Below are 22,573 nucleotides of genomic sequence, written 5' to 3'. Positions count from 1 at the left end.
ATCTCAAATGAACCCCTACTTTATTATTATTAAAATTTGCACCGAATAATTTCAAAAATTCGTTTGCAAAACAAGCAAAAAACTTTTAGTTAATATTTCTAACTATCCGATTCCTGAAAAAAACTAAACATATAACCCCTAAATGTGCCCTAATCCCTTCCCATCTCCCCACTCCCAATTAACCAATGCAATGCCATGACTCAAATTACCACAAAAACGTTATCAAAATATAATAATACTATTAATATTCTACCGATTAAGGTAGGTTTCCATGGAGTGTTCAAGAAGTGATCTGGAAGCCTCCCTTTCCTTCCAGCACTGCCTTCTTTAATTCACTGTAAGGCCTAATCCCTTTCAATCTATCTAAAAATCCTATTCTTTTCCTTCCCCTCCCTCGTTTCCCTAACATTCTACCCTCTAACACCATTTTCAACATCCCCTCCCCGCTAAGGATTCGCTCCATCCATACATTGTCTCCTCCGTACCTCATCTAAAAGCTGCCTCTCCTCACCCACCATGTCCAGCACTTCGTCGTTCCTTTTCCTCTCCATACATTTCACCTTCTCCATTCTTCTCCATAACCACATCTCGAATGCCTCCAATCTTCTCTCGTCTTCTTTCCTTAGTGTCCACGTTTCCGCACCGTAGAGAGCTACACTCCAAATCATACTCTTCACTAACCTTTTCTTTAAACTCTTACATAACGATCCTCTCAGAAGCTCCTTCCTGTTCATGAACGCCTTTGCTAGTGCAATTCGCTTCCTGATGTCCTTGCTACTGTGTCCGTTTTCCTCTAATGTGCTGCCGAAATATTTGAACTGCTCTACCGTTCAAGTAGAAACTAAAAACTCTCCAGAAACTCCTAGGAGGCAGCTATCTGCTGGGAACTATGGATTAATAATACTAAATATGTGAAAAACTGCTTGGTCTTGATCGCGAGCAATAGCAGGAGTAGAGGGGAAGAGGCGACCAGGAGGGAAGGCACATTTGGTCGCGGGTGAGGTGAAGGAAGGCCATTGTGAATGCTCTAGCCATCGTGTCCGCCCTCCACGAGTGCAGAGGTCGGAATAGGGAGACTCAAGTTGGGAGAGGGAACTGCATAGCGACGGAAACCAGGGATATAACCGGAGAAAGAAACAGTCGAGAATACTTCATCCAAACAATTCAATGGGACCCCCCGCTTTTGATATTTAGCTTATTTAAAATCTTATTTTCAAATATTTCACATCTCTAGGATAAGAAATTCATTTAAAATCGATTTTAATGCATTTATAATTACTGATACATCAAAGTACTCACAAAAATGTTTAATGAATTTTATCAAATAATTATTAGCACAATTCACTTAAACTTTGATTTTAATTGACCGCATTCCGTTCCGGTGCGGTGCTCCGGCTTCCTAATTAGGAATGTATGCACACAATACAAGTTTGTGAACGGTGTAACTTCTCCAGACCGTGTTAATATAACCTATAGCTTCAATTATAAGCTATTAACGCCGCAAAAATCAGTCAATTATAAAATTGAGGAAATATTTTAATTTGAGAGGGCAACGGTAAATAATTAGGTGAATTTAAGTGGAATGAATAATATTCCACAGGATCGAGTAAACGTGAAATGAAGATGAACCAGCCACGACGGAGAGTTGATATCGATACGTCCAGCGTCTCGCATTATTGATGAGAACGTATGGCATGGGTACAGTTCGAATCGGGAGGCTCTCCTGTTTCGCGGAAGGGGTGCCTTGATCAAGAACGAGATCCGTAGAGCAAAGAAATAATTGCTCACCGCAGTCACCACCTCTACGGTAATCTCAATTTCTGAATACATGGCTCTGCGGAACGAGGGTAATTTGAAATGCCTCCAACGTGCACAGGTCGCCGGATATTTTCAATGCTTCCCGAAAGTCCTTACTGATGGTCCACATGCCTGCACCCCACCGATGCGATGATACGAAAACATAAATAAAATCGCCCAAAGTGGCTGCGCATAAAGCAAAACTATAACCATGTTTATTCTGTGGATGGTATTAACATAAAGGCAACAGACGAAGTGAAGTACCTGAGAGTTACGATAACCTCGAACCTCTCGTGGGGAACACAAATAAGGAATATCTTTGGCATGGCCCTGAAGAAATTAGGATTCGCCAAGCGTATTGTGGGAAGATTTTCGGTGTAGATGAAAACCTGCAATTCCTTACAATGAATCCGCTGCAATCACACGCCTCCGCTGTCTGGCTGCACGCCGCCGATTCGCACCTCAAGAACATACAAACATGCTAAAACAAATTTATAAGGAAAATCCTAAGACCCCCTTTGTTCATTAGCAATAGGTATATCCAATGAGACCTTAAAATCCACCCTATTTCAATGGCTATGAAAAGTGCATGAAATTAATTAAAAAATACTTTGCAAAACCAAACAACAAAATTTTAATGAATATTTGGGACTACTCTATTCCTCAAAAAGCTAAACATAGAACCCCAACATGTGCCCTAATCTCTTCCCATATTACTAACGCCTTTTTCAAAGCAATGCAAGTATAACTTCAAATACCACCAAAACTGAATAAATTACAATACTGAATCCAAATTCTCCAGCAATACTTTGGAGACAGCCATTAGGCTAGGAAATAAGGATGAAATTTTTTAAAAATGAGAAAAAACGCTTGGTCTTCGTCAAACCCCCGATTATCACAGCCTCTTCTCAATGGACGTTCCCAGGGTTGACAGATAAATCAAACAAATCTACGACTAACCACCCTCCGATGGCTTTTGAGACATCGCCTCATCTCGAAGGAACGCCAAGGCCTGACGTCCACGGCACTTTAAAATGGGTGAGTATGAATCCATGTCCCGTCTCGCGAGAAATAGATTCATGTAAGTTCACATAAACGGGAGACGTAAATCAAGAGTCACTCGGTGAATGACTTCGCACGACTTTCCCTACACTTTTAATCAAACCGATTTTTTTTCCGAGCGTAAATGTTAAATTAAAAAAATATAATGTAAGTGTTTAAAACATCATAATAGTACACCAAATGGGCTTAGGTACGGCAACGCTAAAAGGTAACACTATATTTTAAAAACTTAAAGAGAATTAATGAGGATCACCATCCACTACAACAGCTCAGTCCGTTGATAATCTAGTATTAATAGTAAGCAAAGCATCTTTAGGTAAATGAAAGCTACCGACGGTTGATGAAACAGAGAAATTTTTCCGTTTTCAAAATAGAGTCATAATTGACTAAATTTACTTTCCACCTAAATTCGTCAATCATCTAAAATCTCATTCCTCTCTGCCCTCCGAGCCACCTCGACTGTTCGACGCACATCATTTGCATCCCTCTCGATTTCTTAAGAATTCTCTCCATAAATATGTAACTCTCAATTTACGAGCTTCGCAAAAGGCTTATGTCCTTATCAGTGGTATTTGCGCTACCATCCATTGAGCATTTCCTTCATTTCACAACGTGGAGAGCTCGTTATCATTTCCCTAACGCTGCTGATCTGCAGCGGAAATCAACTGCCTGAATGCACATATTAGGTGCCTCAATAACGGGGTGCGATGATTCGTATTGTCATAGGTTCATAATGCTCCGCTGGGCTGGGCTGGGCTATTTTCAGACAGGTGGCTAAATGATGTGTACACCTCGTAAGAAAGGTTACAGGTTGAACGCATACATGTGCGTGAAATATCACTCTACCGCAACCTTAGATAAGTCAATATGAAGTTTATTCTATTTTGTTTTCGTATTTTCGCCTTTCATAATCCACAATTCCAAGTTCACAAAATCTCACATGTGACATTGTATGACGTGAAAAGCCCAATACCAGTATTCACCTTTGTAACAGGAAAAAGCCTGACAGAAAAGTATAATCATCTTAAAGCTTTTGGGGCGTATAACGTCTTGAAAGGCTACAAGGGTTTTCCATGACCGACAGCAGCTTATGAGAAGCAGAAAATATCATAAAAATTTGGAACTTCTGTTCACAATTACCAAGTATTACAAACTATTTTTTGAAGAAAATATTGCAACAGTCCCAAGTAATTATGCAAAAATTTTCTCCCCGATAATGAATGATGATTCAGGGCAAGAAGATATTATCGTTTTCCCACTTTAGATCATAGATTCCATTTTATATCCTAGAATAAAAACAAGCGAATAAAAAAGTTTAACTATTTAGAGCTGAAAAAGGGCATTGTGTGAGTGAAAGCGAGAAAAAGCCGTATTGAGCCATCCTTCCCCATTACTAACAATAGACACCAGGTTTATTGCAGCTTAGGAAGTATATATAAATATATTTAATTATTAGAGATAGTTTTCTGTTATCAGTGAAAATTTGTCAAAATATTTCAAATACCAAATCCAAATGTAATTAGGAATAGCTATCAATATGTGAACACAAAGGCCTATATACTTAATATAAGTATATAAAGGCCTATGTTAAAACGATCGTTCACGTACACAAGGTCATAGGCATTTAATAATAATTTACGCACACATTCTGGATAGTCTGCATAGAGATTACGAGAATCCTTAAATTGTTTAAACCATGTAGATAGTCGAACTCTAGTATCAATTGCGTCACTAACGTAGCTTGTGAGCGTCGAAAAAGTCCACGATTCCTAATTTCATAAAATAAACTCTTGATATCCAAGAGAATCGTAACGTCCGCATAATGCTTTGAAATAAAATAACAGTTATTTATGCATATGCATGGTTTGAATGCAAGATATCGGCCTGAAAGTGTTATATGTTGATTTTCATTGTATATCATTAGGGTTAGCTGGATTCCTTTGGCCCCTCTCAGGTCGATTATCTTCGGGGACGCCTAATTGTGCTCCAAATTGTTTCTCATTAAGTGCGAAGTATCATCAAACTAAAAATAAATATTTTTAAGGAGCATCGATTTTCAATTTCAATGTTCCCATCAGTTGCTCATTATCATAATTACTAGCACAACGACATGGGAACATTCCAACAAATCCTCCTTTGCACAACAGAAATGAGATTCAAACAATTCGCAAATTCTTTGAACACGACGAGAAATACGACAAGAACCTCAAAGCAACACGCACTCGTATTCACCTATAATAGTGATTAAGAACCGCTTACTTTACCCCTTAACTAGATACAAATTCCTTCGAAGAATGTTGCTGCGCAATCCAGCATTTTCAAAAGTACTTCTCGCTAAAAGTATTGGCGGTTTATTTATTTTTATGCTTCACAAACAATTCTCCTATGCAATTTAATAACGACAAAATGTTTCTAAGAGAACAACGAAGTAAAGGAGGAGATATCAACATTTGTTCTAGACAATACGCGGGAAATAAAGAAAGCATCTATTCCGTGGAATTAGATAGAGACGGAGATTTTTTACGAAATACGCATAAATGCCGAAGAGAAAGGAAGGATAGGGGTGAGACTTTTTCCGGGCGCCCTTGACCCAGAAGAGTGCTAAAAGAAGACTTTTCAAGCTGTCGCACCAAGTTTTTACTAAGGTCGACTCAACCAGTCGCGGATCCCGAGAGAGGCCAGGGGTGGCTATATCCCCCCTCTTGGGTAGCCAATATTACACTAGATAAAATGTTAAATATATACAGGAAAGGACAGCACCCCTTGTCCCTATCCTGAATCCGCTGCTGGACTGAACTGAATGTATACCGGAACGACACACAACATTTGAGATACAATTCATTATCGATGGTAAAAATATGAAACTATTTGGTAAAGATGAATCTGTTCCGTAGGGGATGTATCTATTATTAATTGGAATCAAACAAATGTTTAAAGATGCGGAACAATTGGGAAAAATGGTAATCCGTGAGCACGCATTAACATGGGCGATGACGAAACGGCGGCGACTGAATGGCGCGAGCGAATCAAATGCAAAGACGTCATTGGAATGACGCGTGAATGAAACGGGGGGTAGGGGTGGAGAGAGAGAGCACGAGTCGAGTCGAGTGTAAGACGCAGCGGGGGGAGGGGGAGAAAGTGCGCCCAAGGTCGCGCCCCCACCCCCTCTCCAACACGCCTCCTCCTCAATGAAACGACGTGTTGTCCAATTGGACTTCATACACACGTTGTGTACACGGCCGCCGCGAAAGCTTACGGCGTTGCACTAAGAGACGACGCCGGTACTCTCCAAGATTTAAAATTACAACATCCACAATGGTTTTCGTCGACATCGTACAAATCAGGATGAAGAAAAAACTCATACTTTTTGTAAACACTTATTAATTTTCGAGTGAAATACAACTGAAAATATCTTGTACTTATTTTTCAATAGGACAGTGTTTATGATTCAGACGGAAAAGAAGTGTACTGTCCGTCATTAAAAAATGTTTTCCTAACAAACGTCCACGTTTTCCGGGAGCCTTTGACCCAGAGGAGTGCAAAAGGAAGTGTCTCGCCGAGGTTCACCACCAGTTTACGACCAGTGGGACATAAAACACGAGATTTTATCAGAAGAAAATGGAATCTGTTCTTCATAGAGGAGATTTCAGACTAAAGAAAGCATGAGAAACATAGCAAATTAATTTATTGACCATCCATAAATCTTCGTTGAATTTGTATTCTAAGTAATTTGATTTTACAAAGGATGAGTAAAAATAACTTCTACGGGAAATAACTACTCGTCAGAATCCTTAAGTTTCGACAGCAGCGTAAGCCTAGGATAATAAAAGTTATTTGAAGATGATAACTGCATACTTCCTGTTTGAGCTTAGTGCATTTTTCTGTGTCAACTACGTCACAGTGCATATAATTTATTGTATCGTTGTACACATGTGCTTTAGATCGCAGCTGCATTGCTTTTCCTTAAAACATCGTGCCGCCTGATCGGTGCCGCACATCACATTACTCCGACTTTCATTGCCGACGGTAATCAATGTCATACATACACATGTTGTGTTCGCCAAAACCGTACCGAGCCGTCCGAACCCCACACCGACGAATAGCTGGGTGCGTTCAATTCATTGAGGGCATTCGAAGTATTACGTGCTGTAGTTATCAACGAAAAACGTAAGCATTAGCCTGACATCCATCCACGACAGCCTCATAATTTAGCAAATTTGGACACTATCGGGAGGGAACAAGGGGAGGAAATTTGACTGTTCAACAAAATCGAAGACACGAAGCATAACTATTGTCGAAGCATTGCCACGGCCAAAGCAGCATGCAAGAGGAATACGGAATGTACTTGCTGCATTTCACAAAATAATTGACAGTGCTTAGTGTGACAGAGGATATAGTAAGGTACACAAGTCTCCTCATTTTGAATAAGGAACTAAAAACGCAATATGTTGTGGGATAGAGATGCAAAAGATAACGCAAGAGGAACTTTTAAGAGGAACTGAGGTTACTTTACGCACTGTTACAACAGTGAAACTGCGGTGTTCCGGTGGAATAGGAATTCCTATTCTTCTGAGCTTACCTACATGCTCTACAAAAGACGTTTATATTTTTACCGCACTCTGTTAGATTTGAATTATAAAGGAACGAGCTTGATGAGAATGCAGGCCGATAAATTGGCAGCTACACGTCCCTCTTTCGTTAATTTCATGAAACATAGTCATTCGGTTGATTCGTGATATTGCAGGGACCAATATGGGCATTAACCTTAGCTAACTGGAATGCTAGAACTCCTTTGCCACTTCTCTCAGGGAAAAAAGACAACGAGTATTGTAACATTATGGAAAAAAATAACCTTCGTGGAATTCAAAACGAACAAAAATCGTGCCATTGGCTCATGTCTCTTTCGATTTCAAAACAATATAACTTTTGTGTCTCACGTCCACAATAAATCACTCTGACGTAATTGGTGAAAAGAAAAACACACCCTCTACTGTTTTGGACAATAAGACGACTAAGTATGGAGTAGACACTGCAGATCAAATGTGTTATGTCTTCTCCGGAGCACGAATTACTGGAGGTTGGGCATAGGCAGTCGTCTCCTCACTAATGAATGTAGCCGGTATAAAAGCACAGGTGCTTTATTATTCGAACCCTCTGTTTTTGTAAACTGGCTGGTTGGTGTGAATCATTGGACTCACTGGTGCGGCTTTCCTTTGGCGCGGCCATTGCATCGTGACTTATTCTAACCGTGACATCCCAAGGCAACCGAGGATAAAGTATTTGGTAAATTTTTCCCTCCCATTCAGGAAGCCGCATCTCACAAGAAGAGCTAAAATTAGTTCACTCCCCTCACAAGTTAAGCCATTTCTCTCAAAATACATATCAAGAGCCAGTGGAAGGAGGAATTACAAGTCAGCACCATGAAAGAAAAAAAATGGACGATATGTGTGTTATGTGGTAGGAAAAAGAATGTGGATACCACAATAATATGTTACTCGTGCTATTAATGTTCAAGCAAGATACATGTAACAATATCTTATATTTGTCAAAAGTGAAGTACTGAAGATTCAGACGAACAAGACGTGTATTGTAAGTCGTCATAAAAATGTTTTCCTAATTAACGCTCACGTTTTCCGGGAGCCATTGACACACAGGAGTGCAATGAGAAGTGCCTCGCCGACGTTTAACACTAAGTTAACAAAGATCGACTGATTTGAATCCCTGTGGGAACGACACAAAAAATTTAAAATGATATTAGTTATTTACGGTTAAATACAAAATGATTCGCTAAAAAGTGATCTATTCTGTCGTGGATACATCTATAAATGAGGCATAAATATGTACATTTGAGATAATAATATAAGCTATCTACTTCAAGACGTTTATCGACAAATGCGTACCGAACGCCTAATCATAATAAACAACATGCCAAAACCAGTACATATACATATGCATACGTGTGCGTGGACTCGCAAGAATTCAGGTAATGTATTTCATTGTATGGAATCAATCTAGGGGGGGGGAGGAACGGGGGCACGTTCCACCCCTGACCCTTCAAAAATATGCAAGATTTTTAATACGGTCCCATTATCATTGCGCTCGTTTTGTATTACGAGGTATCCTTGAGCCTTCCGCCCCCCCCCCCCCCCAGAACAAAATCCTGGATACGGCCTTGTTTGTGCCCCCCCAGAAAAAAATCCTGGATATACCCCTGAATCAATGTGTACGGAAGTAATATTGATTTAAGTCATAAGTCGCCTTGCTTTAAGCGGTCGGCTTATTGTAGACTTGAGCTAAAATGTTGACTTCGTTCTGACTGTTTTCAATCGACAACAAATGGAAATTAAGTCATTATTAAATCCTAACGAAACTTGTTTAATATTTTTTCTTTGTGTGAAGTACAGGGAAAACGAAGGTTTAAAAAAACTTATATACGCCAAGTAATGTTACTTGGATGCATCTACGACATTTTGAAAACACCCCACTCTACTGAAAAGAACCATTTTTTTCGTGGATTCAAGCATTCCCCATCGGCAGAACTTATACGCCGTGAAATGTATAACATTAACGCGTCAATTACACTGTCGAATTGCAATGAAAACATAATGAAGTTCCTTTTTCGCACATTGCATCACTGATGTTATATTCCGCGTTTCTCATAGTACGAGTACCTTCTGCAGCATGCAAAACCGCATGTGGCAATCCATGCAAACCGTTCGAGAAATGATCGCGAAGGGTTCAAAATGATCGATTAAAAAATAAGTACAAGTGCCTCCTCAAGTTTTTATGCTAACTTTAGGCATTTACTCCTCCTACTTAATCCTCAACTTTTTAATTTGCTATTGACAACTAATCGTTAAGACACTTTTTTCCGCACTGCTGGGTAGGAACAAAGGAAATATCATTTTCATGAAAAATAATTTCAATATATACCCTCAAATAATGCCTGATCGACTGACGATGAGAAAAATTGATTTTCCAATGGGCTATATTTCATGGAAATAGCATTTGAAAATCAGAACTTCAACGTGAGATCCTAACGGCGACGCTCGTTTACACATAGAAAAAATTATGGTTATATCTGAAATATAAAGCTGCTGTGGCCAAAACCGATATATTAAGTACGACGCGTGCCTTAAAAAAATCATGCTTCATCAAAATCATTAAGAATCATGCTTATAAAATAAAACTAGGAAACGCCGAAATTCCACATTTTGCGAAAATACTCAATAAATAAACAATCTGAAGTCTAATAAAATTAGTTCCATAAAAATGGCGCAACGGTCGGGTTAAATTGCTTGAAATAAAAACAATATTTTAAAAATTAACAATGAATTTTTTTATAAATGGGCTTAAAATTATGCATACAATGTGGAACCATGAGTAAATTTTCAGCACTAATAGGTGCAATCTGCTAAAGGTAAACATTTTTAAAACGAGATGTGCGGAAAGCATATGCATCCAGTCATGGCTAAACAGCCTTAAGTGTTCCGAAAGATGACTATGGAATTTGAAGAGGAGGCATTCTTCACTCCATCTCCCACATGCTCATGCTCATACCTCACGTACGTACGCGCACCCCTTCCCCCCAAACCCCCCCTCCCCTCTCCCCCGCCCCTCCACCCCACGCGGTGGTGGCGGCGCGTGCGTCGGCACAAACACATCGCGGAAGGGGGCAATCTCTCTTAATCGCACCGCTCCATTCGCGGAGGGGAAGAGCTGGCAACGCCGCAACGCCACCGAACAACAACAACAACAATGACGACGACGACAAGAGGAAGGCGCCGCTGCTCCCCTAACGCGGCGCCGCAACTGCGTGCCTCGAGCTAAAGAGATTCATTCTCAGGGGCGCGGGTCGGCTAATGCACTTGCTCTTTCGATTTCAAACGGCCAAGTAAGGGGAGAGTGCCAGCACATGTTAACGAAAATGTAGGGCAACGAGAGAGGTAGAAGGGTGAAATTGGAAATCAATCGACGAATAATGCTTGGCTTGCACGTGGTACCTTTTATCTGCCTAAAACATAAAAGGCATTTAGGAGATCATTCTGACGTACGCACTAAATAAATTGCATTTTTGAATGTAGTTGATCTTCTTCAAAATGTCAGCCGCGATATAAATTTCAGCGATAGAAATCGAGGAAATTGAGGTTTTGATTTTTTTAGCACCAAAGCCATTAAATTATCCGAACTCCAAATAATTAGGACGTTGATGATGGTATGACATTCTTCCCAGGCATAAGCCTACATAGTACGGCGGGATTTTCTGGATCATAGAGCTACATGGCAGTTGCCTTCCTTCCGCTTCAGACTGTATGCGCGAGTGCCCCCTAAAATGGACCAGAACAGTGCGAAAAAAGATGCGCGCGACCGTTTACCCCAATCTTTTAAGCTCTCCGTCCAGGATCACAGTGCTAGAGGTCATTAATATGTGGTCAGCGACGTCCCTCGGGTAACTCCATCAAAGTAGTCGCAGCATTCCTTCCATTACGCACGACAGTGAATTGACGCTTGCGGCATTCAAATTCATTGAATGCATTTGACAAGTCTCGAAGCTGGCAACGGAAATCGTGAACGTTTGCCCATCGATAATACCAGCCCCACCAACCTCCGCACACTATTATAGTCTTTAGTTTCACTTTTTTGAAGCTGGACTTCGGATTGCAGTAGGGGGCAATCCGAGGCTTCTGTGATTGTTGTATTGCATGGTGGCTAAATGCGGATATTTCTACTTGGCAGAGGAATTTAGTAATATCTTGGAAATAAATAGGTGAAAGGTCTTCTTTTGTCCCTGGAGTCTCCAGAGGCTATGCAGCTGCAAAGAAAAAGGACAAACTTTCCCGAGTGAAGGCTAAAAGTCTGTTCACGGCTAATGTTTAGTACTTGGTAGTATTCTACGCTTACCCCATGGTAATAAATTGTCATCGTTGGTGATAATTTAATGTATCATTGTTTAAATTTCAATCATTGAGGCATAATTTTACCAATATTACCTATCATACGTACAATTAATTGACTGAATCCCTGGACTGGTGGCTACCCAAGTACCACCAGCAAATCGGTGAGCAAAAATAACGGTGAAGTGCGGAATCTAGCATTATTTTTATTTTTTATATTCACGGACAAAAACCCTTTCACCCGGAATAATTGGTGTTTTGAAAAGAGATTCTTCCAGTACATCAATCGCTTACTGTGAAGCAATGGCGGATCCAGTGGAACTAGGGGTTCATCCCCCCTTGTGTATCCAATTTACGCCAGAATAAATGGTTATTTAGTTCCCACCCCCTACTACTGCTGGGAGGTTACATTCACCTCGTCCCTATCCTGGCACCGCCACTGCTGCGATGAGTCGTAAGCTTTCGAAACGACCGGAGCCTGTGGTCAGTCCTTCGCGACCGAAACGGAGAGCTCACGGCTAGAATTCACTGAGGAGAGGGCCGTTGCCCTCGCCAAAGAATTGGCCAACGAGGCGAGAGCTAGGAGGAGGATAGGGGGCGGAGGAGAGAGGAAGAAAGAGCATACGCCCCGAGGGATAAACATCGCATTGAACCTGAAGAAGACGATCGATCAAGGTCTCGAAACTTCTGTACCTACTGTGGACCAACTAACTCGGTCGACAACCCGAGAGAGTATCCAACAGGGGAATCCATCGAGTAATTTACCCTTACCATTGTAAACTGGTACTAGGACATTCAAACCTAGCATGAATATAATTGATTAATAAAAGCCTCACGCATTGTCTCTTTGAGGCGACAGTCGACACGTCTCGAACCCAGTGTGGGATAGGAAGCTCTTGACATGATATTAATTTTATCATAAATCCTATTTTTTTCATATGTATCATAAGATCAGAGTTACAAAATAACACATCTGATCCTATAAAGTAAATTAAAACACTTTTAAACCCGGCGCATAATTAAAGCCTGAAATTTTCTTTTTATCCTTGTAGCGCAAACAAATGACGCTCGAAATACGACGAAGTCAATTATGAGTAGGTACAGACATGTGATTAAAATGGGAGTACCACACAATAGGGTAGTTTCCTTCATCAAAGAATTTGAAAGGCATTGATTGCGATTCGTTACCCACCATTAGTGTATTCATAATATATAAATTATTTCGTTTTAGAAATACCGGTTTAGACGAATGACAGTGGTCCCTTTTTATCCTCATTTGAAAACGGCCGGATTGGGGCCCATGCGATGCCACTCCACGTGACGTCACAGGGACCTAGTTTCTATACGAGTAGATAGGAGTTATACATCGTCTGAGATTACCAATGCATGCGTGAGGCGCAGAGCTCAGGGAAACATGTCTTAATAATCACTTATTAAAACTGGCTAAGGTCGGAGAGTTTTCTTCGTTTGATAAGGTATTAATAATCCTTATTTAAGCCAAGCGCTACCAGCCAGCAGGGTACTCAGCTACCCGCTAGCAGCCTGCGTCGTATCAGCGCTCAAGCCTCCCTCAAGGTCACCTCACAGGGCGGCAGCGGGAACGAGAAATACGTCACACGGAGAGATTTCCCGGCATTCATACTTACCCGCCGCGTTTTCGCGCGCTTGAAATTTTTCACTTTTCAATTAATCGCGAAAAATCGATATCGTCATTTAAAATTCTAAATACGTGAAATACGTACTCCAGGAGTAATAATCTTTCGATTTAGGCAATAAAAAAATAATAGGAAACCACCCTATTTTATCGAACTTCATGGCCATGGTCAACCGGATTGGAGCACTAAAACACTCAAAATAAGTATTTAAGGCAAGTATTAATATAGTGAACTTCGTGAGGTAATTTTCACGACTCTTAAGCGTAAAATTGAAAGTATATGCCTGATTAACGTCGTCTGCTACATCTCGAGTTAATGTCATGAGCAGCACTCATTTATAATGGTTACAAGGGGGTAGTACAAGCATCTTGCCTCACTGGGAAATGAAACAGACGGAAAAGGGTGACAAGGACTGAGAACTTCGACGGCATTCAAATATTTTCCAAGGAAAAAATAAAAATATTTCTCTTTGAACATTTTAAGAGGGTGACGTGAGAATAAACACATAATAAACGAAGTCGGGTAGGGGAAACGAAGGGACGTAGAACTTATGACTGACCACATCGTGAAATCGAATAAAACAATTTTCATATTCGGCACAAAGTTAGCCAAAGTTGACTAACTAGTTGCTGGATGCCACTGAATTTCAGTTAGGCGGGTCTATGGCGTCAACACATCTCAAGGACTAACCGCCGCCAAGCCCAAATAGCCTGGCTTACAGGAAAGTAGAACGGACCGCTGGAATTATCGCAGAGAGGAATGTGTGGGCAATAAAACGCAAAAGGGAAGGCTTCGAGGAAATTCCAACAGCGATTCATAAGAGCCTCTTCGAGACGCGAATTAATGAATGGTGGGGCGCTCGGAGGAATGTTGATGGCAAGAGGGAGCGACCAAAGCCAGATCAATCCAACCGCACAAGGCTGGCGTCATCCTCGCTCTTCCAGAAACCCTCCATAAAGCTTGAATCTCACGATCATTCTCTCCATTCCTTTCGATATGGACAGCTCCAGCGATAGCTCCACTGACATGGCGGAAAAACAATTTTTCACGCAATCATTTGCCGCGATGGCTCGAGGGATGAAAAATCCCATCCATTTTTCTATCAATCGGTATGTGTTTTACAAGTTTTACAATGGTCATTTATTTCTCAGCTGTAAAGATGAAATCTCGCAATTATTTTATGTAATTACAAATAATTGCAACAGCAGTGAGTGATCAAAAAAAGCAATTGTAGTTCAGTTTTAAGAAGACAAAAAAGGAGGAGACGGCTTTTGGTTTTTCGTTTTACGCCGTGCAGGTAATGAACCGCCTACGAAATACGGAGGATGTGGATCAATATAAGATGGTAAAATTTCGACTCGACACTCACAACCCTGAGGACGATGGCCGAGTCGGACATCGAAACGTCGGCAGTTATGCAGTTCCTGGCCCGGTGGCGATCCCGAGAACTCTTTGCTCACCTAATTTCATTATTTACTATAGAACATAGGCGGATTTAGAGGAGGCGTACGGGGAAACGTGCCCCCCCCCCCCCACCCAGACGCTTAAAAAATATACAAGATTTTTAATACGGTTATCACAACGTACGTTTTGTTTTGTAGTATACGGAGCCTTAACCTCATTTAATTTCATATAAATAACTTTCATATTTAAATAAAGAGAATGTTTCACGTAGTAATAGTTGTACGCTGTTTTTAATCTCAAATATAAGAAGACCGTTTGTCTATTATATTTGTCTATTATTATTTTCTGGGGGGGCCCTTGTGACCCCCCAGAAAAATATCTGGATCCGGCCTTGCTATAGAAAATGTGGTAAAATAAATAATGTACGTTACCCCCATTACGTGAGTACTTGCGTAGTCTTGTATTTGTCTAGCATTACATTTTATTTTTTTTTTCTTAAGTATGTCGTTGCTTCCTTCCTTCCGCGGCAGTGTAACGTGGAACTGTATGCAATTTTAGCCTTGAAATTCATGGAATCGCGCTTTGATTGCACCTTGATGAATGAAATGCCTGGCTATCGCCCCACGTGCGCTGATTATATGTACTACTGATGATCAGATGGCTATGGTGACACCTTCCTTGAAAGAAAGTAGGCCTTATTATGGCATCAAAAAGTTGCGGAACCAAGAAGAAAGGTCATCGCGGGGCTAATAATCCCACGTCTGCTGGTGAAAGTTCCTATCGGTTCCTATCGCGTCTCTTCCATTTCAGAGTTCTTCTGTTTCAATGCGATTCGATGCTTCCTTCGTTCAGCCTTGACGTCAAATTAACACAAACATGCATCGGAAAGTGAAGCTGAAATTGAAATTTTTAATGACGAAATAAATATTCGAAAAGCACTTATTAGCATATTCTTCGCGCTTTTTGGGAAACCGGCCGGGGAATCTCATGGAAATCTCATATTCAGGAATTTTTCGTGATTTTAATTCAAAAAACAGAAACGGAAGCAGTGTGCCTGTTTTAGACAAGCTCACAAGTCTATTCGCCTTAAAATTTTTGCATTTTCCATTCATGTTATCGTCGTCATTGGGCTCAATGTTTTATTTTCAAGTCGATTGTGGCGTGATTCAATCGGCGTAATGATCGTACCTTTATCAACAAGTCGCGAACTTTTATTTCCTTCGCGTTTTCCACTTTTTTTAGCAATCCTTATGTTACGGGGAGTATATTTTTTTTTAATTTATAGAATCTGGAACTCGTTTCCTTTGCTTTCGTCTACCCCTGACGTTTACCCTGGAATAATGTCATTCCCATCAGTGTTTTAGGGTGTCGTTCCTGAACGCTAGCACAGCGTAATTCAGATCGAAGCAAGAGTAGGATGCGGTATTTTATATCCAATTATTTTTTAAGTGCTGTGTTAGGCTACTTTATTTATTTACTCTAATCATGTTAGTGTAAAAATAATCCTTAAGTTTGGCAAACCAAAACAAATGGCAAACATTACATGTGACGAGAAAAAATATACAATTTGAAAATTATATTTGGAAAACGGGAAATAATTCACAGGTGTTTGATATATCTATTTCGACGTTTTTAACATAATTAACAGCATTTTCAAGGTATTATGTGCTGAAACCTATGTCGGTCGAAACAAAAGGGCATGGAAATGAACCTAAGTGTTGAGACATTATGTTCAATATAAACAGTTTCCATATAATTACACCGGAAACTATATATTTTATTTGGACGTTTGCCTGCCTCGATGGGAAAAGATCGTTCTCGGAGTCATTGCACTCGGGTATATTTCTTTGAAAGTCCACGTGGGTATATTATGGCGCTTGGTGATGTAATGGGGTGTTCATGGGGATCGATTGCGGGGAACCGCGTTCGTCGCACAGTGCGATCCACTCATTCCTGTCCAGTGCGTCGATAATTGTCTTGCCAATTGCGATCGCATTCCGCGAAGTTTTTGTTTCTTGCCTTCCCCGTATTTCTGCACTGTCATCATTTAGCGCGTCAGACGCGGATGACCCTAGAAATGAAACCTTGAAATCCGGGTATTTTTTTTTTTTTCACAGGGAAATGTCTATATCATCCTTTGAATTTTTGATCGAAGTCAGGAGTATGATGTTAAGTAATTTTATAAGTGAACTCGGAATGAATTATCGGTATATCGGTAATATATATTCGATACTTCATGTATGGCCGACATTTGCTTCGCGTTTTCTTTATGGATTTTTAGTCGTAGGTTACTTCCTTTTTATCTCATTTACATTTTGTGCTTGACCTAGGATAAGTTTTCGCCATCATAATTTTGCCTCCGTATTTCTTTTTCGGTGGTGATCGTATTCAATCTTTTCAAGGGTCCCACATTATGGCATGCTGCTTTTTCTCCTTTTCGCTAGCAGAACGATGAAATGGAAAATAGAGGATCCTCTTATTCCGGAGAAAGAGATCTCTCAACAGCAAGTTTGAGGAAACACCCTGGATAGGGCGCACTGATCCTCCTCCGAGAGGGGTGGGTGTGCTCCGCTGGCGCGAGCGGACGAGACAATTAAAGGCGAATGGATTGCGGAGGGCGTGGGCAGCTGACAGACGAACTCTGCTCACTCCACGGCCGACCCTCAACATCGGATCGCTGCATTCTTGAAATTCCGTGGCTACAAAGTGACCACCTCCACTCCCCCCCACCCCAACGCAAGAAAACGCACCTCACTCACACCACCTTCCCATTCCATGCGTCTCCACGACATCTCCGTCGACTTGGCAGAGCATTACCTAACTAAGAGAGGGAACACATAAATGCTGTACCAAGCCAAGCGGAGTTTTCTTATATATCTGTCGTCCAAGCTCCCAGCCAATGGGCTGTCTTCTCGGCGAATCCGGAACGGTTTTGTTTCATATACTATGGTGTGCTGATGGATTGAAATTTTCTGTCAATGCATTGCGGGGGTTAGGAAGGGAAAGGCATATGGGATGGGTTGAGGGCGCATTAAGGGGTTCTATGGGTTGATTTTTGGGGAATTGCATAGTAACAAAGGTTTTCTAAAAGCCTATTGTTTGTTTTCTGAAAAGAATACTGGAGATTCGTCAGAGCAGTTTTCAAAATTCGTAAACTCGGAGTAAATTTGATGTCATTGCATATTTGTTTGTTGCTTATGAACCAAGGGGCTCCTAGAATTTTGCGAACTATTTTATTCTCGCAGGTTTGGATTTATTTTCAATGAGTTGCGCTGGCATGAAGCCACAACGGCGAGGCGTAAGATAGCAATGGTTTGATGGAGGAGTTGTAAAGCAGTATCAATGCAGTAATCAACAATTAGCTAGCGACGCGCGATTCATAAAACACTTTTCTTATACGATATTAAATGCATTTGTCATCACAGACATCATAGAGGCCAAAAGGCAAAGGGAATACGGATCCTACCAAATCCGTATGCTTATAATTTCGATCTTTTTCCACCGATTTAAGCCGACTGCAGCGTTACTTTCAAATAACTAACGTTATTTGTCCTCAGTTTCAGCATTTTTTGGCGATAAATCAAACTGTGATAAGGTGACGAGCATAATTGTTTTTTACCGTGGATTATAACGAATGGTAGATCAGTTTTTTCCTAAAAAAACGATGCATTATAGCATACTTATAACATTTTCCGTACCTACTGTACAAGTACCGCCACAGGAACCTGCAAAGGAAGTAGATTGTCACGCGCAATTTCCAGAAAGTATGGCACGGGAAGTATTTTATTTGTCGCCGTCAATCGATGAAGTATAATGCAGAGGGTATATTTTAAATTTTCATGAAAATGACGTATTCATCTCTCACAACATACACCACTACGAAGACAACAGAAGAAAAAATATATCCATATACTTAACTTACGCGGAATAGGAAATAAAAGTATAAAAGGAGCGACCATGGATGAAATTAGCAAGGACAATGGAAGGGGGTCTGTAATCAACCAATAACAGGATAACACAAATACGATAGTATTAAGGCTTCTAGAGATTCGCCATCATGAATGAAGAGGCTTTTCTCAGATGTTCTTCAAATCGCTCAAGCCGTGTGTCACACAATGAATGAATGTACCCACATGAGTACAAGAGTAGAGGAGTTTACCGTTTCACTTTCGTTCGTACCTAATAAATAGGACAAACAGCTAAGCATGAAAACACAAGGCCATCAACGAAACCCAGATTCCATGCTTCGCATTTGTTCACTCATCCGCCCAGCCACGCATTCGCACGGGTGCGGCACGTGAACCTACCGCATACACACACACGGCCTTCGGCGCACTACCAAGTAGTTCCCGAGACTACATTCTGGGTCGTTGACTGGAGTAAAATTCCCGGGAGGAGGGTGTAAATTAAGAGAAGGAACACATTACATGGACCAGATAATTCTGCGACTGGACCGTCACCACAACCGTCTATTCACCCAAGTCCTGAGTGGCGAAAAATCCACTCAAGAGCATCGGGACTCGAAACCGCGACCTCAGGACTAACAGGCTAGAGGACTTAATACTACCAGGGCAAATAAACATTTCGGGGGAGGGTTCAATGGGAGGGGGTATCAACCTCGTCAGTCGCGGAGGGGGTGGGAACCCACTTACCCCTACCTCCCAAAACGGCCTTGACTTAAGTACAGGGTGATTACGAACAACAACACCACAGCAATGACCAACAATCGAAGGTGATGCGCAAGGGATATGGAAATCAATGGAAAGGATCAGCACCAAGCTAAAGATGATTAACTTAAGACAGCACAGCCATTTTCCTGGTTAAGGGGTAAGAGGAGGCAACGGGATGGCGAGAAGGAAGCAATGCACTTCCTTCGATCAAGTTCGATATCGATGCTCCGACGCCACAGAGAGCAAAAGAAGAAGAAGAAAGAAATCCACTGGAGGCGGCTATTCGTGCCACCCACCCGCAACGGAATGGCGGAAACAGGTGAAGCGCGGAAGCGCAGTTGGGGGAGGCCAATGTTTACTTCGAGAACCACGCGCCCCCCTACAATGAAAACAAACGCCTTTTAACTCAGGGAATTCCGAAGATCAGCGTAACAAATAAATAAAATGGCAATTCAGGAGATGAACAGTCGGATGGCAGCTAGGGGATTGATTAAACAGGCCGTTAATGTGTTAATGCCCACAAACAAAAAAAAACACGACCCCCTTTCATGAACGTCAAAGTGTCTAAATGCCAAGTAGACGGAAGAGTAGATGGAGCAAAGTGAAATTCCACAGGGCTATTTCCCTTTATGATAACTTGTCTCTATTGCAAACGAGAGGCGGATGAGTCTGAGAGCGCACTTCATTGAATCTAAGAAGAACAGCTGGACTATGGCGAAAGAAAAAATGGATTGGGACGAATAGAAAACAGTTATCTGAATTTTATTAGCCAAAACCTCGAGTAATACGAATATTTGATGAATAACTCAAGAAAAAATTGGGTTTAAAATTAATAAATATCTTTCCTCCGTTTATATGAATAAAAACAAACAGAATGCTCACGAAAGAACTAGACCTAACTTAAAGTCGACTCGGACAAGGAAGATAAAGGTTATTTTGCTCGCATGAGGCGATATGATGCGCTACAATTCAATGTGCGATGCACATAAAAGCGTATGCCATGAAAAAAATTATTTGGAAAAAATATATCAGAGCGAGGGGTCTAGGAAATTTAGTAAGACCGCTGAAGAGGCACTATTCACGCACGTTATAAATATATAAAGCACGATAAATATTATAAAGTGTCTGGAAACAGTACATGCATTTTCTTTTTCTGCCACTTCAACGTAGACTCCGGTGTTCTGCATGCATAAAAATACGGACTGTCCTTCCTTCCAAATCCTCTGGACCGTCCCTATACCTAAGCTCAGCCTCTCGCCCCCCCCCCCCCCTCCCCTTTGCCCTCTCAGGTAATTTCACCGAACGGTCCACGCATCAGCGGTTGCCACAAGATGGAATGCCTAACAACGAGGTATAAACCAATGGGAGAATACTAAAAAACTCATCAGAGAATACCTGAAAACAACTACAAATCTAGAAGTATTGTAATGCATTAACAACTGTGTAATTGCCATAACGACAGCGGTAATCTCCAATAACATAAAAATTATTTTCCCATCCAACGCAATACTGTCAAGAGGCTGGAGTAACCTGGGCATCCAGTTGACTTTCTAAACCAGCTTCTACGTAATGTAGGGAGACATAAGTTGTTGGACTGTATTTTAGGAGCACTCCAGCTGTCACAATGCAGTGCGAGATGGACGATTAGGCCGATTTCACATGTCCTCTACATAAGAAGCATAAGAAGGACGATCGCCATGCTTCATCACGACAACAAAGGTACAAGATAAGAGTTTTCATTCGGTTCATAAGGGGTCTCAATTCCAGGAAGCTTCTTGTAATTGCGATACGGAACGAAGATCCAATGAATACTAACATTTTGGACCGTCTGATTCTTTCCCGGGCGATTAAGCTCGATATTGTTGGAGTCATCCAGGAGGCTGATGACAGGAACGACCAAATGAACGAGCAGAAAAGCATGTGATCGAGCGCCAATTGAGAGTGGTCTGGGAAGGCCCGTTTCTATAAAGCCCACAGAAAACAACAAAGCGCAAACACAGCCACTGCTACGCGAATGCAACGCGAGGTGCATCAGGCACATTAATCACCGTGCATCGAGTGCATGAATGTAAACTGGACATGGAGAATGCAAGCGTGTGTTGACGCAGCGAGCGACACATCCCTACCTACGCGTGGAGGGAGCAGCAACGCGGGTGGGGAGAGATGGCCCCGATGGATGCTCGGCAACGTGGGGCCCCTCCAAGGCGCCATTCGACACGGCCGACAACCGCCGACGCAACGTTAGCGCTACGCACGAGAACACGTGCGGCGGGGGAATGGAGTCATACCTGTGAACTGCTTATATCCGTTGAGGAACTTTGTCTTCCACCACTTCACCAAATTCGTAGCCATGAGGGAGACGCACATTTAAGAGACAAGGTCAGGTACTGGGAGGGACACATGGGCGACGCACACATGGACGACGACTCCAGGCGCAGAACACAAACCGAGTGGAAGGCAGCACTCACGCACGGAACAAGGCACACACAACTCGCCTCCAAGGCGCAAGCAAGCAAGCACACTATCGGCGCGCCGCTCCGTCCGACGCGCCGTCACGACGCCCAGCCGCCGCCTGCCGGCGTCCCGCCCCCGGCCGCCTTCCGCCTCCGACCGCCTCCTCGGGGGCAGCCTCGGCGACCCATGAGCAGCGGCGCCGCCCCCGCGACGCGACTGCCTCCCGCCGCAGATAGCGCGAGAGTGGCGCCGCCACGCAACCAACGGGCGCGGTCCTCAGGAGGGGAGAAGAGTCGAACCCGGGTCCCGCGGGGGCGGATCAATCTCACGCACTGGGGGCCCCCCAAGGTGGAGCAGCGAAGAAGGAGAGGAAGGAGAGAGCGAAGAAGAAGTGTGTAATCGGAGCAACGGGCCCCTCGCACTCGGGGAACATCCGACCACGAACTGAGGGAAGCTGAGCGAGAGAAGAGAGAGAGGGGGACGAAAACACAGGGGGGGGCGGGAGGGGCGGTGACCCCCCCTCGCCGCCGCCCCCCGTCCCTCGCGGGCGACGTGGCAACGCCGCAGAGCAGGCGACGCGGTGGCCGGGAGGAAGAAGGAAGGCAGGCTGCCTCCCCCAGCAGCGAGAGATCGGCGG

The 22,573-nt window shown here is 42.3% G+C and overlaps 1 protein-coding gene across 1 annotated transcript in view; it reads right to left on the bottom strand.

Annotated features, from left to right (window-relative positions):
• Nucleotides 1–21,849, bottom strand: part of LOC124156312 (protein naked cuticle) — a 52,186-nt gene extending 30,337 nt beyond the window's left edge. Inside the window, exon 1 of the mRNA XM_046530791.1 lies at nt 21,771–21,849. Coding sequence (XP_046386747.1) covers nt 21,771–21,849 — 79 coding nt within the window. The remainder of the gene's footprint in view (nt 1–21,770) is intronic.
• Between the last annotated feature and the right edge of the window lie 724 nt (nt 21,850–22,573).

The sequence above is a fragment of the Ischnura elegans genome, chromosome 1, assembly GCF_921293095.1.
Source record: "Ischnura elegans chromosome 1, ioIscEleg1.1, whole genome shotgun sequence".
Taxonomy (NCBI): domain Eukaryota; kingdom Metazoa; phylum Arthropoda; class Insecta; order Odonata; family Coenagrionidae; genus Ischnura; species Ischnura elegans.
This window is presented reverse-complemented; position numbering and strand designations above follow the sequence as displayed.